General features: G+C 41.7%; 1 protein-coding gene across 22 annotated transcripts in view; it reads right to left on the reverse strand.

The window, feature by feature from the left end:
• Positions 1–15,124, reverse strand: part of DLG2 (discs large MAGUK scaffold protein 2) — a 1,097,405-nt gene that overhangs the window by 517,575 nt on the left and 564,706 nt on the right. Inside the window, exon 1 of one of the 22 annotated variants that reach the window (XM_068146385.1) lies at positions 14,549–14,726. The exons of 20 other annotated variants lie outside the window; for them this stretch is intronic. In XM_068146385.1, coding sequence (XP_068002486.1) covers positions 14,549–14,626 — 78 coding nt within the window. In that variant the 5' untranslated portion in view covers positions 14,627–14,726. Of the gene's footprint in view, positions 1–14,548; positions 14,727–15,124 lie in introns of those variants that run through there. One more of the 22 variants, XM_068146404.1, reaches the window with a different exon arrangement.

The following is a 15,124-nucleotide window of genomic DNA, read 5'->3' on the forward strand; positions in this document are numbered from 1 at the left end:
AGATAATGGAGAACTTGCTGAAAGCTGGGATGGAAAATATTAAACAGCCCTCCACCTGGGAAAACAGAGGGGAACAAAATGTTGCCAGTCTTTGCAAATTGCTCTGAAGTTCCAAGCAGAGTGACAGAAAGGCAAGGCTCTTTGCAAGAGGTCTTGGCAAGGAGACAATCCTGGGGCAAGCACAAGTAGGACAGTTAAAACAGAGTTAGTGTTTAGTCATGCACACTTCCCTCTTTCTTGATGCCCTACAACTTCTCTCACACATACCAATGGCATGAACTGTTTCACTGGAATGCTTCACCTCCTGCTTCCAGAAGGTTTTCCCTTGCAGGAGATACAATTATTCTTGGCAGCAATGAAGAAAAAAGGAAAAAGGAAAAACCCTGCATCTGAGAAGAGTCCAGGTAGGACTGCTATCAAAGGCTGACATTCTTACCTAGTATGGAAGGTTAGATTCTCCATTTTTACACATTCCCTCAAGAACAACTTGTACAGATTTATGTGAGCTGGCATCATTCTGCCAGTTAGTGTGGCAGAATTAGTTAGTGACTCTGAAGGCTGGACCTCAGCTTCCTTTAGCAACAAGATACTTGAAAATGAGCACCATGCATAAGCCAAATCTATGGCTGTGTTTGAGACCTGCTTGGAAGAATCCCATGGGATACAATCCAGAAGAGCTGGGTTTTTTTTCAGAGATCGTATTCCCTTAGCTCAAGAATAATCTAACCCAATGACAGGAGTTTAAGCAAGAGGAACAGGAGCCTTGGTCAGATGTAAAAGGAGCCCCAGACAGAATTCAGATAGAAGCAGCCTAGGAGAGGTGGAAGCAGAGACAGAGCACCTAGGGAGGCACATGGAGACACTGAGTGTGCAGCATGGGGTTAGGAAAGCCGTTTGGAGCTGTATCTGCCAAGGGCAACAAGAAATGTTTTGGTGGGTACCTCAGCAGTGACAGGCAGACTAAGGGAAAGGCAGGCCCACTGCTGAATGGTACAGGGGACCTGTTGGCACTGGACATGGCAATGGATGAGGTACTCAATGCCTTCACCTCACTCTTTGCTGGTAAGCTTGGCCTTCAGGAATCCCAGGCATGAGAACAATAGGAAGGTTTGGAGCAAGGAAGACACTCTTGGTGGAGGAGGGGGACCAGAGTCTTCTCAGTAGCTCTCATCACTGACAGGGCAAGAGTCAACGGGCACAAACTCAAATACAGAAAATGCCCCTTAAACATGAGAGAGGTTTTGTTTTACTGTCAGCAGTGTCAGGCAGTGGACCAGCTTGCTCAGACAGGTTGTGTAGTCTTCATCCTTGGAGATAAACCCCTGACTGGACACAGTACTCAGCAGACTGCTTGGAGCGCTTGGTTGAACCAGATGATGTCCTGAGTCCCTTCCAACATCATCCATAGTATCTGCAATTCCACTTTCTTGTCCTTTCCTGCATCACCATAGCAGAACACCTGGATGTAATCTAGGAGGGTTTGCAGCACTTGTTGAAGACAATTTTTTCAGTACAGCTTTGATGAAGGGAAGTAGCTACACATTTTAATTTAGCTTTTCTGAAGAGAAATCCTGGAAAGCTATAATGAAAGAAATAAAAAGAGCATCCAGAGGGACTACCATAGCATATCTCAAGCACCAACACAGCAATCACATTTAAAAGGCTTTAAGCAGTTTGAAAACACTTTCTGCTGTTTCTGACTTTCACAGATGCATATTTAAGGACTAGAAGCATCCATAGGAGAATTTTAGAGAATCACAGAACTGTCAGGGCTGGAAGGGACCTCAAGGCTCATCCAGTTCCAACCCTTTTGCCATGGGCAGGGGCACCTCATGCTAGATCAGAGTGCTCAGAGCTCCACCCAGCCTGGCCTTGAAAACCTCCAGGGCTGAGGCTTCCACCACCTCCCTGGGAAACCTGTGCCAGTCTCTCACCACCCTCATGGGGAAGAACTTCTTCCTAACATCCAATCTCAATCTACCCACTTCTAGTTTTGCTCTATTCCCTCCAGTCCTATCACTCCCTGACACCCTAAAAAGTCCCTCCCCAGCTTTATTGTAGGCATCTTTAAGGTACTGGAAGGCCACCATAAGGTCTCCTCAGAGCCTTCTCCTCTCTAGACTGGACAGACTGCCTGCAAAATTTGGGTCCTAGAACCCCATGCCACAGTTCCTAAAGCATCATACTTGTGCAGCTTCAGCAAGACACCACTCTCTAGAAAAGAATCTAGACTTCATTTCCACTAAATACAACATTGAAAACCACCATAAGTATTAAAAGCTTGTCTAAAGATAAACATTTATGAGTATTTGACTATGAATGATATTTTATTTGCCCTTGACTGAGTTGAAAGCACATAGAGAAAGCGACAGGGACTGCTAGATGTGAGCACTGGTGGCTGGCTAACTGCCTTTGCTGTGAAAGCTGTTTCTATTTTAGTAAAATTTTATGCACAAAAGCATTTTGCAGAATCTGATGCAGTGTGTTCTATACTTTTTTATACTCCAGCTTAATTACAAAAGCTTTTTCATCCTAACAAATATTGTCCCAGGCAGAGGGTTTATTTAATAAATATGCTTATTATTTCCCTTAATGAAGGTAATGTTTAAAAATTGTAGGTAATCCCATTACAGTGTACTTCAATTACACAGCCCAGCTCCCCTACCCTCCTGCTGAGAGAAGGCTACCTCATCTTAGCTTCCAATTATATACATTAAGTCCTTCCAAGACCACCATCATTATTGCACACAGCATGTTTATCTCTAGCAGAGAAAAAGCTGTAATTGGGAAAGAGTGAGATGCATTTTCCATCAAGCCTAAGATAATCACAAGAAAAGTTAATGATCTCAATTAAAATAGTCTTCTCTCCACTCACTAGATACGACCTATTTATACAGGGAAACACAACAGGACGGGTTCTGATCCTTGATAAACTGTACTCAAATCATTCTTACCAAAGAATCTGAGACAAAGCCAAGTTTTGGCTATAAGCTATCATAAATGAATGGCTAAAAAGACTATTGGATGAACCCAGGGCAATCCTCTCAAACACAAACAGTAAAGTTTCACATACACACCCAAAATTAAGTTCTTGGATTAAACTTCCACCACATAAAAGCAGAAAAGGTCTACTGACACAAGAGGACTACTGCCAGGTGTCTTGGAATATTATGAGTTATTCTTGATACAAGAAGTGAAATCTGCAGAGTTGCTGCAAGTAGTTCATCTCAACATCCAGAGGCAACTAGAAGCATTGACTTTACAGTTGCTACTTCAAGTCAGAGCTTTAAGTGTTGAGTAAACCACTTCATGCAGCAAAACTAATGCTGTTCACCCCAAACAGCATTAAAGACCACCATCAAACATGAGGGTCACACATGCTATGACTGCAGAAGCCCAACCTACAGGTTATAGAAAGAGAGTAAGATGTGAAGCATCTCTCCTTATTAGCTGTCTCTGACAGTTAATTTGCCTTCCTGTGCCTTGCTTTGACATTCAGCTCGGTCAGCCACAGCCACCTCACCACTGTATAGACTGTGCTAAGTTTCCAACAGCCAGCCCATTCCCATATTTTCACAGCACCTAATTGTGACAGGGCAGCTATTTGCAACCCTAATTTTACCGTGCTGAGCTTTTTCCGTCCCACCTCACAAGGACTTAATTAGACCATTCAAAGATTGAACGTTTCCTAACGTGCTTGTTGTTGCTCTATGGACACCATAAATAGAAATAATACAGCAGAGAGTATTACAGTACGTCCAGAATGTCACGGAAAAGTTGCTCTAAGACAATTCCTTGCTTATGTCAGCTTCCTGTTTCCTTATCTTAAAAACTGCTAGCAATTTGCCCTATGAAACTTGTATAGTAATTTGTGCTATGACAGGAGAAGCCCAGTGCCAGTACAGTGCAGGTTAGAAAGCATTTTCAGCTATTGCAGGGAAACTCTTCTGTTAGGAGTTCCAACCTTTTAATTTCTTTTACCCTGATTTGATTTTTCCTTATTGCTGGGTGACTCTGCCAGAGCATTGGGATTACTGCCAAAGATGTTTACCTCCATTCTGTTTCCAGCCCTAAATTAGATTCCTTCTAAATACTAAATTAGATTATTAATCAGTTAAAATCTAAATCTTCATTATTAATTTACTAGAAACAATAGAGCAGCTTGTAAAACATTTATGCAGCAGTAAAGGGAGAACCACTTTGCAGGGATCATGGCATGCTTAATTTACTACACAACTAAATATTTAATTACAAATGGTAGCGAAGCTGAAGGTGCTTAGTTGAAATTAAACAATCCTTTAAACAATAAAAGTCTTAACTGTATTGTGGGCAGTAATGGTACATTCCTAATAGGAGTGGAAGGAAATACGATTTGCTTTTCTGTGGGGTTTGCCCCTGGTAGTTAAGTGAAGAATCATGTACTTGGCTCCCCGGTTTGCTGTCTGCTGAGAGGTCTGCTCCCCACGGTACTTTCAACAGAAATAATTCTTAAATGGCATTTTAAATTAATTGATAACACAATGTGCTTCATATGCCAGCTAAAGTAAATAGAATTTGGTGGGAAAGAGCATTATAGCCTCTATAGCAGGTTATTTTTGCACTTGCAATGTTACAGTCTTGATTCCATGCTTCCTTTCTATCAGTGCCATCACTAATTAGAGTTATGGTATTTTAACTTTCTCATGAACATTTCCTTAACTCTTTGTTTCAGATTCAGTTTAAAATCTGCCAAATGTGATTTTTCTAATGCATTTGCATTTATACATACAGATTTATGCCATGCAGGAAATGGCACACAGACCATTTCTAAAGCTGTCTCAGCATGGATCATAGAATCATAGAATTGTCAGGGTTGGAAGAGACCTCAAGGATCATCTAATTCCAACCTCCTTGCCATGGGCAGGGACATTTTCCATTGGATCAGGATGACCAGAGCCACATCCAGCCTGGCCTTCAGAACCTCCAGGGATGAGGCTTCCACCACCTCCTTGGCAAACTGTGCCAGTCTCTCACCACCCTCATAGGGAAGAACTTCTTTCTAACCTAAATCTAAATCTAAAGCTACCCATTTCTATTCTAAATTTTCCCTCCTCTAGTTATGTTCCATTTCCTCAAGTCCTATCACTACCCAACATTCTAAAAAGTCTCCCCCCAGCTTTCTGGTCAGCCCTGTTCAGATACTGGAAAGCCACAATAAGTCTCCTTGGAGCCTTCTCTTCTCCAGGCTGATCTGTTCTTCCCAGTGTTGAACCGGAACGGCATATCTGTTTAAGGATGAGCTTCCAAAACACATCATTAGGTCAATAAAGGTAACTGAATGTTTCAGAAATTGTTAAATGGATAGCAAGATGGACAAGGAGGAGCTCTCAGATTCGCAGAATGGTAGAGGTTGGACAGGAGCTCTGGGGATCAACCAGGCCAACCTCTCTTATAAAGTTGGTTTGCCTATAGCAGGTTTCACAGTAATGTGTCCAGGCAGGTTTGAAAGTCTCCAGAGAAAGAGACTCCAAAACATCTCTGAGCAGCCAGTTCCAGTGTTCTGTAACCATCCAAAGAAATAACTTTTCCCTTATGTTTAGGTGGAACTTCCTGTGTTCCAGTTAATGCCATTTGGCCCAAGCACAAGTGAAAAGAGACTGTCCCCATCCTCTCAGTCATCTTCTCTCAAGGTTCAGAAGCCCCAGGTCTCTGCCTTTCCTGGTAAGAGACATGCTTCAATCCCCTCATCGTCGCAGCCCTCTGCTGGACTCTCTCCAGACCCCCCTCACTGGCTCAGATAGCGTGGCTTTCAGAAGAGGAAGGCAGGGGTGTTTGTTATCCTTGTGAACAAAGATGAATGTGAAGAATACAGAGATAGGCTGGAGGAAGTTAAAAGCACTAGGAGCGTGTCCCGTTTCAACAGGAGGGCTCATTCAGCAGCGTATTAGACCAAACAAAACAGTGATCAGGCTATAAGCTTAGTTCTGAAAACAAAGAGTAGACACAAGATTGCTTTCACCTAATCCTAAACATCTATTTCAAAACAGTGAATTAATCCTTCTTAGCTGTCAAGCTGTTTTTATTAATAATATAGCAAATCCTGACCTTTTGCTGCTCTTATACAAGTACATGACAGTCTTGTCAAAAACGATTCACCTGCAAGCTTTAGAAAAGTTGTCAACTAAGAAAACCACAGCTAGCATCTCACAGGCAAACAGCATCATGTTTAGAAAGTGAATAAAACATTTCTCTGCATCTTCCTTATATCTCAGAGCTAAAGAGTGTTTCACAAACTTCTGGTTGCACGCTATAACCATTCAAGACTCTAAACAGAGTAAAGAAGGATACACTTGGTATTGAGTCTCTCACTTCGCTTCAGCATCTAATCTGTTATCCTAATGATATAGCCTTGCTCTGGAGGTAACAGGTTTCCATCAGTCCATGATCAGTTTAAATGTTGCTGCATAGAATATGGAAGAAGAAGGGAAGAAAGTCAGACAAACTGAAAAGAAGTCTGGGACTGAAGCACAGAGATTTCATGCAAAGTTTGCTGTTCAATTCCAATTGAATAATGACCAAGTTATTGCATTGCTGAGCTTCACAAAAGGCATGTGATAGCCCCAGACTAGTTAATCAATTGGTAAACTAATAGAATAGCTGAACATAATGCATCACTCATCATAGTGCTGGGATCATCACCCGTTGCCTCAGAAGGGCCAAGCTGTGCTTCACATATTTCTCTGTATCTAAAGGCTGTCATTTCTGAACAGACACAGGATGGGAAATGTGGAAAACCTTGTGCTGCTGTTTTCTGAGGCATATGGAAGCTGCTGAGAAAAAGAGAGCTTCGGCCTTCATAACAGTTTGAGTCCTTCCTGTGTTAGAAACTCTCATACTACATGTACGAGACTCTTTTGAATGGTTCATCTGAGACTCTTGACATGTATTAAATCTATCAGCTTTCTCTGACATGCCTCAACATTCTGAGTAGTGTACAGCAGAGGAGTTACTTTTGCACCATAAAATAAACTGTGCTTCCTTTAAAATGAACTCTCTTGAGAACCATATTACATGACAATAATTCTAAGTGTTACTAAAGCTGTTTGCACGCACACATCTTTGGCAGGATGCCTTCCAGAGGGAGGAAGGTACACACAGACCAGCTGTAATGGCCCACATAGTATGATAACAATATGTGAAGTACAATTTGATAATCTACCTTCAGGAACTAGTGAGAGAATTCTCATCTCGGTTTTCTACAGGGACTCTAATGCCAAAGGACAGATTGCTTCTTGTCAGAGCCTCAAACTGATCTCTATTTGCAAACACAGCGAGTGATGCCAGCACAGATAACATAAATCAAACAGCGATTTTGCTGTGTGCTGTTTTGAATTGCACATGCAGGCCAGGAAGTCACTTTCAAAAAATGATAAAAAAATCACACTTGCATGTCAGAAGAGACAGTTTCATAATGTACTTGAACCCTGCATACAAATGCAAAGAAATAAAACAATACCAGTGAAACCATGACCTCCCTGTGAATTAAACAGCACATTCACAATGTTGCACCCTGGAATTAAAAGAAAGTGATATGCAAGGTAGAGCAAACAGGGACAATCCAACTAAATGTAGGAACACAGCAGATATACTACCTTTTAAAAATAAAACAAAGGAAGAAGGAAATGAGAGATTACCTACTGAAGGGAAACAAGTCAAAAAAGGAATTGAGGAAAAAAAATCTTCCAAAAACTAGGGTAGCTTGTAGGCAACGCTAATAAACCAACTTCTGCATGAGAGGCAGGTCCAAACTGATTCCATTTGAGTCACAGCATGAGCACTGAGAGTAGCAATTAATGCAGCGATCAGTGTGGCAGTTGTTTCCTGAATGTCTTCCTGTCTATTTTGGGTTTGGTTTAAAGCAAATAAGAAATTTAACAGGAAAAGATACTTAGCCTGCTTCTAAGATGATCACAGCAGTAGCTGAGTCAGTAAAGGAAAAACTGGTTTAGGTGGCATTCTGTAGACACCTATGGATCACAAACTAGGACTCTGTTGTATCTGGCAGGCAAACAGATACAGCAATGTGTGTACCAGAATGACAACGCGTGGGGGAACGAGGCACCACCAATGTATGGCAGCCACCTAAGATTAATTTAGTCTTCTTAGATTAAATTTGAAAGAAAGCAAGCAAATATCCTGTTTTTTACAAAGAGCTTACCCATAGTTCATTAACAGGTGTTTCTTTCATGAATAAAACCCAATTTAAACAAGAATACCACTTATTGCTCATTAGTTGCTACAAGTAGGTGCTGGGTGTGTGCAGATGGAATGGGCGAGCGAAACAGCAGCAAAACTCCTCACAGAAGAAAGGAAAATATTAGAAATGAAAGACTGCAAAGGATTAACTTCAGTAGTTTCCTGTTCATCAGTGTCTTCTCTTAAAATACCACTCTTGCATTTCTTTCTCAATTTTATTATTATTATTATTATGGTGATTGGTAGGTGGAAGTGAGCTATAAGCATAATAAATCTCTACTTAAGCAGCTTGTCGCTGCTATTGTATATTAGTCACAGCACATATGGGATTAGAGTGAACTGCAAACACAAAAATGAAGGGGAAAGAAAAAGATGTGAGTAGTTACATGTTTCTGTATTAAATTTCAGTAGAAGAAAATGTCTTCGAATTCTGACTGTGCTGAAGCAGAGCTCTGGAAACAGGAAGCTACGCATATTTACTCTCCACAGTTGTGTGTGAAAAGACAAGATCTCTCCATGAAAGGGTAAAATAGAGCACTTACAAAGTCCATTTGAAAAGATTCCTCCAGGGATCTGAAATTGCTCTGGCGTCTGCTCAAGCAGGGAGTTCTACAAATAAGTGACGTGCTTTTGTCATCCCATTGACTGTGGTGAGCGTGGGCCTTCCTCTGCCCAAACACAATCAAAATTATCTGCCTGTTCCGACAGAGTGGGGCAGCTACATGAGATGTCCCTTAAGGAAGCAGACATTTCACCTTTAGCCAAGGCAACAACTACACCTGCAAGCTTTATCAATTCATCACAGCCCCAGTGGACTGGAATAATTTGGCAAGCTCTTGCTTGAATGAGAGCTCTTCTTAGGAAGTCTAAGGTCTATCTGGAGATACTGAAGGAAAGAAAGTGTCTCTCTTAAAAAATCTTTAAAAATCCTATAATAAAAGTGTGTTTATCTATCTGGTGTTCTGCTTTATGATTTTCTGTTCTCTGCTGTGAGTAACCACTGTTTCAAGTGAATTTGTTTTTCAAAGTAAATTGCTGGGCATCTACTTGCAAACAAAGTAAAAATTAAAGGAATGGATTGCCTAGAACAGCCTCCTCTGCAATTAGTTACATTAAAATAGCCAAGAGAATGAGCTAGATCATCCCATGTCATCCTGACAGGGAGAGTTAATTGCTGCAATTGCCAGGACACATTCAGAAAAATGATTAAAACCTCCTGCATTTACAGACAACTGCTGTTGGTTACATCCCTGCTTCACTGACCCCTTAAGGCAAATTTCCCTTTGTGTAATTGTTTCCTTGTAGGAGGACAGACTACCAAGGATATCGAATTTACCCAAACCAACTCTAAAACCAGGGCACACGGAATGAAAAGCTGTCTGCTGCATAATGCTCTGCTTATCTACTTTGCACTGCATTGCATTTGAAACTACACACTCAGAATTTTACTGCTCAGCTTGTGAGTGTTGCTTATTGGGAGTGTTCATGTTCATTTTTATTTACAACTGGGAGGCCAGAGACTGTATGCTGCTTGTACCATTGTACATGAACTCATTCTTGAAAGTTAAATGGCTTCTGCCTTCAATTACAAAAATATTAAATGAGTTGAACTAAACTGATAAAGTAAACCTCCTGGGGTGAAGCTGATGTATTTTCAAATACAGAACATCAGTTCTTGGAACTGATAGCACCGTAAGAGCACTTTGGCATCTGAAAGCTAGGATAGAATTCTAACAACATTCTTCTGCCAAGGATGGCGAAAGTCAGTGCATCTAAACACTTTGAATGGGCCCTGTTGCTCTCCTTCCAAAAACAATGCTTTTAAAAATGATTGTTATCTTTAGATATAAAAACTCAACCACGTGACTAATGGCAACTGTAACAGCCTGCATGATTTGGGTCTCACGATTGAAACACATTCCACTTCTGAGCCAGCAGCTTCCCCACTGAAATTAAACGCTAAGGTGACTTTGGCAAGTCTTTCCCCACTTTTGGTTTTGTACCTTGAAATCCACATTTTATCAGGATAGTGAAGAATTATCAGCTTTTTCACACTGCTTTAGCTCACCCTCTCTGATCAACATGATTAATTGCTCAGTTACTTTTCTGTACCTCTTCCAATCATTAGGAGTACTTATTTTTATAGCGTAACCACATGCAGTTAATATCTCTTGATTTCTCTTTGATTGTGCTTTAATGGGAAAAGTCCAGCACATCAATCTTTGGCTTAAGAGCCTGTGCTTCTGATGCTCAAACGGCTATGTTTGTTCTCATAACAATAATTCTTTCATGTGACACAGCATTTCCACAGCTTTTATAAAACAGGTAAGAGCAGAGCAACTTTGAAAAGACTTCAGTGATTTTCAGGCAATATTAGTGGCAGTATTCCCTGTACACTTAATCTCTTCCTACTTGAGGGCAAGCGTAACACTAGCAAGCAAGCCAAGACAGCCAGGTTGAGATAGAATTTGTAGTTAACACCTACAACATATGCCAGAAGGAGTTTATGACCCAGTCTAATAAAACCAGTAAAGGAACTTTGATGTACTTGAGTTTGCCCTGGCAAAAAAAGGGAAAGAAAAACCCCAACCAAGCAAACATTGCAAGCAATCAATAGGCATTATGCCATTTTACTTGTGCAGATAAGGAGATTGAGCCAGGACTGGTTGGGGGGGGGGGGGAGAGTTCCAAGTTTTAAGGTTTTTCAACACGTTTTGTTCTGTTTCTGAATGAAAATAAGGCTTTTCAATATATTAAAAAAATGACTCAAACATAGTAGTGAGCACTGCTTAACCAGAGAGCACTGCTATCATCGGCCTTCACTCCGTGGCCTTCGCTCGGTGCCCTTCAAAGCCTTTTCCAAACAACACAATTCTACAGTCCTGTGACCTGGGGCTTCCGTCCATCCAGTTCCATCCTGATGTCTTCTCTACTCTCCAGAAGACACTCTAACAGTAAGAGTTCACGAAGCCTGATCTAGCAGGAATTCCTTAAGCCATGTGTGGGAGTCAGTGAAACAGTGCCCTGGCACAGGGTGTTACTCATACAGCCACAGCCTTGCAGGAAATGCCAGGCAGGAGGGGAAGCAAGGGCTGAAAAGGCAGGCCAGGAAAATCAGCACTGGCATTCAACAGCAGGTATGGGCTAGAGACATAAGTAAAAGAGGCCAAGGAGCCACCAGAAGTCTCAGTGACAACCTCAATAAATGGATCATTTCTGAGCTACCTACGGGCATTGACAAGTTATTATCACCAATATCCTGGGGGTCTGTGCCCTTAATATGCCACAAGGTCCAGCTTCTCCTTTTGGTCTCCCAACTATTTGCCACTCCTGAGAGACCCTAGCCCCTGGTATGCAACTCTGCAGGGCTCACAGTGTCAAGAAGAAGTATGTCCCACACATTTTGAGACAATTTGTGTGCCAGCTCTCCCAGAGCAAGGACTGCCATATTCAGCTATAGGGAGGTATGGGGAGATGGCAAGTATGAGGATGGGAAGTCCAGCTTTGGAAAGCATAGGGAGCTCTGGAGATGCTGGAGACCAAACTGACCCACACTGACAAAACCAAACGACCAGATGCAGATATGGAACACACACAAATGGGGCACCTCACAGCTGTTCCACAAGGGACTGTCCCCATCATCAACCTTTCCCTTGCCTTTGTGTGCACCCCCTGGTACTAAATGCTCTGTTTAACACCTTGGAAATTCTGCTTCACCACATAGTCACCTAGCAGATCCAAGGCCTCTCTTTGCACAGTTAAAGCCCAAAGTTCTGGTATTTTAAGGTACTACTATGTAAGGTTCTGCACATGTGGGTGTGCACACATGAGTCCATGCTGTAACACTCTTCTGCCAAGCCCTCCCCCAATTTTCTTCCTGGTCCTAAGAAAACAAATTTCTGTTTCTTAGAAATACTCCTTTAAAAAAATAAGAAAATGCCTTGCACTAGTCCAAAGCAGCTGAGCATAACAGAGCCTGGTGTGGCACCATACTCTTCTGACCCTTGCTATGCAGACTTTAACTGCAAGGAGCTCTCTCTGCATACATAGAGTATTACAATTTATTGCTGAGTGTTATTGTCTCCCAAAGCACACTAAAAAACCCAGTGTTTGATTCACATTGTGCACTCGCAGGAAGAGCTAATTATGCTCCCAGAAAAAGGGAAATATGTAAGTTAGCAGTGAATAACAAGTTGGTTGTTCAACCATTGGAGGAAAAACCAAAAAGACAAAACCAAAACAAGCCCCAAAGCTATGCATTTAAGTATTATTTTTCATTTACTTCTGACAGACCAGATCTGTGTGCTCCGGTGATCGGGTATGGTACTGAAGATGTCAGTGTTGATCAGCTTCCCATCATCAATAGCACTTACTGAAACAGCACCCTGCTAGGAATGGCATTTTTTCTCTTTGCTGGAGCACTCCATTGATTTATGTAAAACATATTATTAAATTAAATCATTGCAGTGAGCCCTGGCTGTGAAAGAAAGCTCCAAGGAAGGCATTTTATTTTTGATATAAGACAATAAGTAAACAATTTGCAAGATGCTTTCTTGCAGGCTTACTGTCTTTTGCCAAAACTAGAGTTCTCTTGCCAATGTGCCAATAGCATACTCCAGAAATGTTCAGAAAAAAGCTTTTCTCTTAAAAAAAAGAGGGATGGCTTCAAAGCCTTAGCAGCACAGACCTCAGTTGGTTGTGATTGTACTGAAAGTGCTCCAGAGCTGAATCAGTAGCATTAGAATAGGTTTCTATAGAAATATTTCCTATACCTTAAGACAAAGACAAAATTTGCAAAGCCTTAGTCTGTGTTACAAGACTTCTTAGTGAATACTCTGACACTCTCTTATGGCATTTGTCAAAGGCTGTTGGAATCATCTACAAACATACATGCCTTAAACAACCCACACCAAGTCTGCTTTGAAAGCTGCTGAGTGAGCCCCACTGGGTCAGGGGTGGAATATGTCCACTCATCCTGCCTCTGTCATCTCGGGGGATGCCTGAAAGCAAATGCTCCTCTGGAGGGAGCCCCTCAGGACTGGGAGAGATCCAGTCTGCAACTTTTTCCCCTCCCATAGCAACACACAAACAGCAAGAGAGTTTAGACGGTGCCCTCTTTGCCGAAATACGACTAAAGAGAAGGAAAGTTTGTGAGTCCCATGTATAGCTAGCTGCACTTCTAGTCTCCCTTAGGCAAACAATGTGAAATAAATAAAACAATGACTTAAATGTTTACATTTCAAAATTTCCACACAGCATCTTTTCAGTCCCTGGAATTTCTGCAGCAAAAGCAAATCCTTGCCACTCTCCCTTCCCTAGTCATGAATATAATGCATTTTTGCTATACAGAGGGATTTGGGCAGTGGATAATCATGTAGCAGATTGATGGCTGCATAATATAGCAGAAGCTATATCAAAGAAATAATAGAGCTATCCAGTTATAAATTCTTAGTCTACATCAAAGACAGCAAGGAAAAGAGGAAGGCATCGTTGTCAGACTAATTTGGTAACTTTTTAACATTGCATTTCAGTTTTTTACCCCAATCTAATGCTGAGATTATAAAAGAGGAATTGGTCCCATTTTAAAAGTGTTTTGTATGTTAATTTAGACAAAACTGGAATGCAGGTCTCCTAACAAAACACATTCTCTGCTTAGAACTAAAGGCAATTGCCCTGATGTCCCCCAGTTATCATTACTGCAGATTCTAAAGCAATTGAAGTTTTCCTCGTGGTGAAAACAGGCAGAAGAATCTCACCTACAAGGACTTCCAGAAAGCAGCTGGTTAAACATAGTTAGATTCCATGGGAGTAGAGCACTGAAAGACAGTACTGACCATTTTAAGTACCTATATCTTTTTAAATAGAAGGGACCCCTGCTGCAGCACAGTTTCAACAAGTCTCATGAAGCAAAATTCCCAAGCAGTATAAATGCTTAACATGTCACTACATCCTCATTGATCCTGCATCAGAAGACAAACACAAGCAGCATACGATCAACTGTTGTTCAAAAGCCTAACACTGCACTAGTAAAATAATGCAGCACAGCAACAAGTTCAGTGGAGTGCTCCCTGAACACACGACATACCAGATGCACGGCTGTTTATCTTGCAAGGAAACAAATGAGAGCTAGCATAGAGACTTTCGAGAGGATCTTCTCCCCATCATTTAATAATATGCAAAGTATTCCAGGATTCTTGCATGAAATCATGAATAGCAAGAGGTTGTTTGTCAAGGTATTAAGCAGATACACAACAGGATGCCAGCAGGCAGCTTGCATGAGACAGAAGGCTTTCTATTCCCGCGAGGAACGTACCTTTTCTGCTTTTGCTTTCCTGGCGTTGTGCACAAACCTGCGTCCCAGCTTCTTGGCATACCAGATAGAGGCAAACATTGTAGTGATGAAGATTTCAGTCTGAATATGCAGCACACACACACCAAAAAAGCACCACCACCCCAGGAAAAAACCAAGTTTGCCCCACAACTGAGATACAAATCTAATGCTGGTGAAGGTCTCTCAACTATGCTGTTGCTGTGTCAGGTCCTCTCATGCTGCCTTCTGGAGAAAAAACAAAACCACAAGCACCCAGTGTGGCCAGTCTGCAGGTGTATTTACATACTGCCAGCAGGAAGTCCAGGGTGAGGCATCTTTGCATCCAGCTCACATCCAGTCTGCTAAATGCCTGTCTGCAGTTCTTTAGCACTGTCACCACAAACTACATATGTGTCAGTATGAAAGGAAGCTGCAGTAAACTACTGTAGCAGACAGCTCACCTCCTCTTCTCCTGTTCTGAAATTTAACTCCTTGGTTCTCTTCGATTTGCCAGCATGCAACAGAAGCAGCAGCAGTTCAGATACGAGATACACAGCACTGCAGGAGAGGAAAGGGGTA

The sequence above is a fragment of the Melanerpes formicivorus genome, unplaced genomic scaffold (genome assembly GCF_026170545.1).
Source record: "Melanerpes formicivorus ecotype bairdi unplaced genomic scaffold, bMelFor1.0.p_v2 SCAF_1, whole genome shotgun sequence".
NCBI classification, from domain to species: Eukaryota; Metazoa; Chordata; class Aves; order Piciformes; family Picidae; genus Melanerpes; species Melanerpes formicivorus.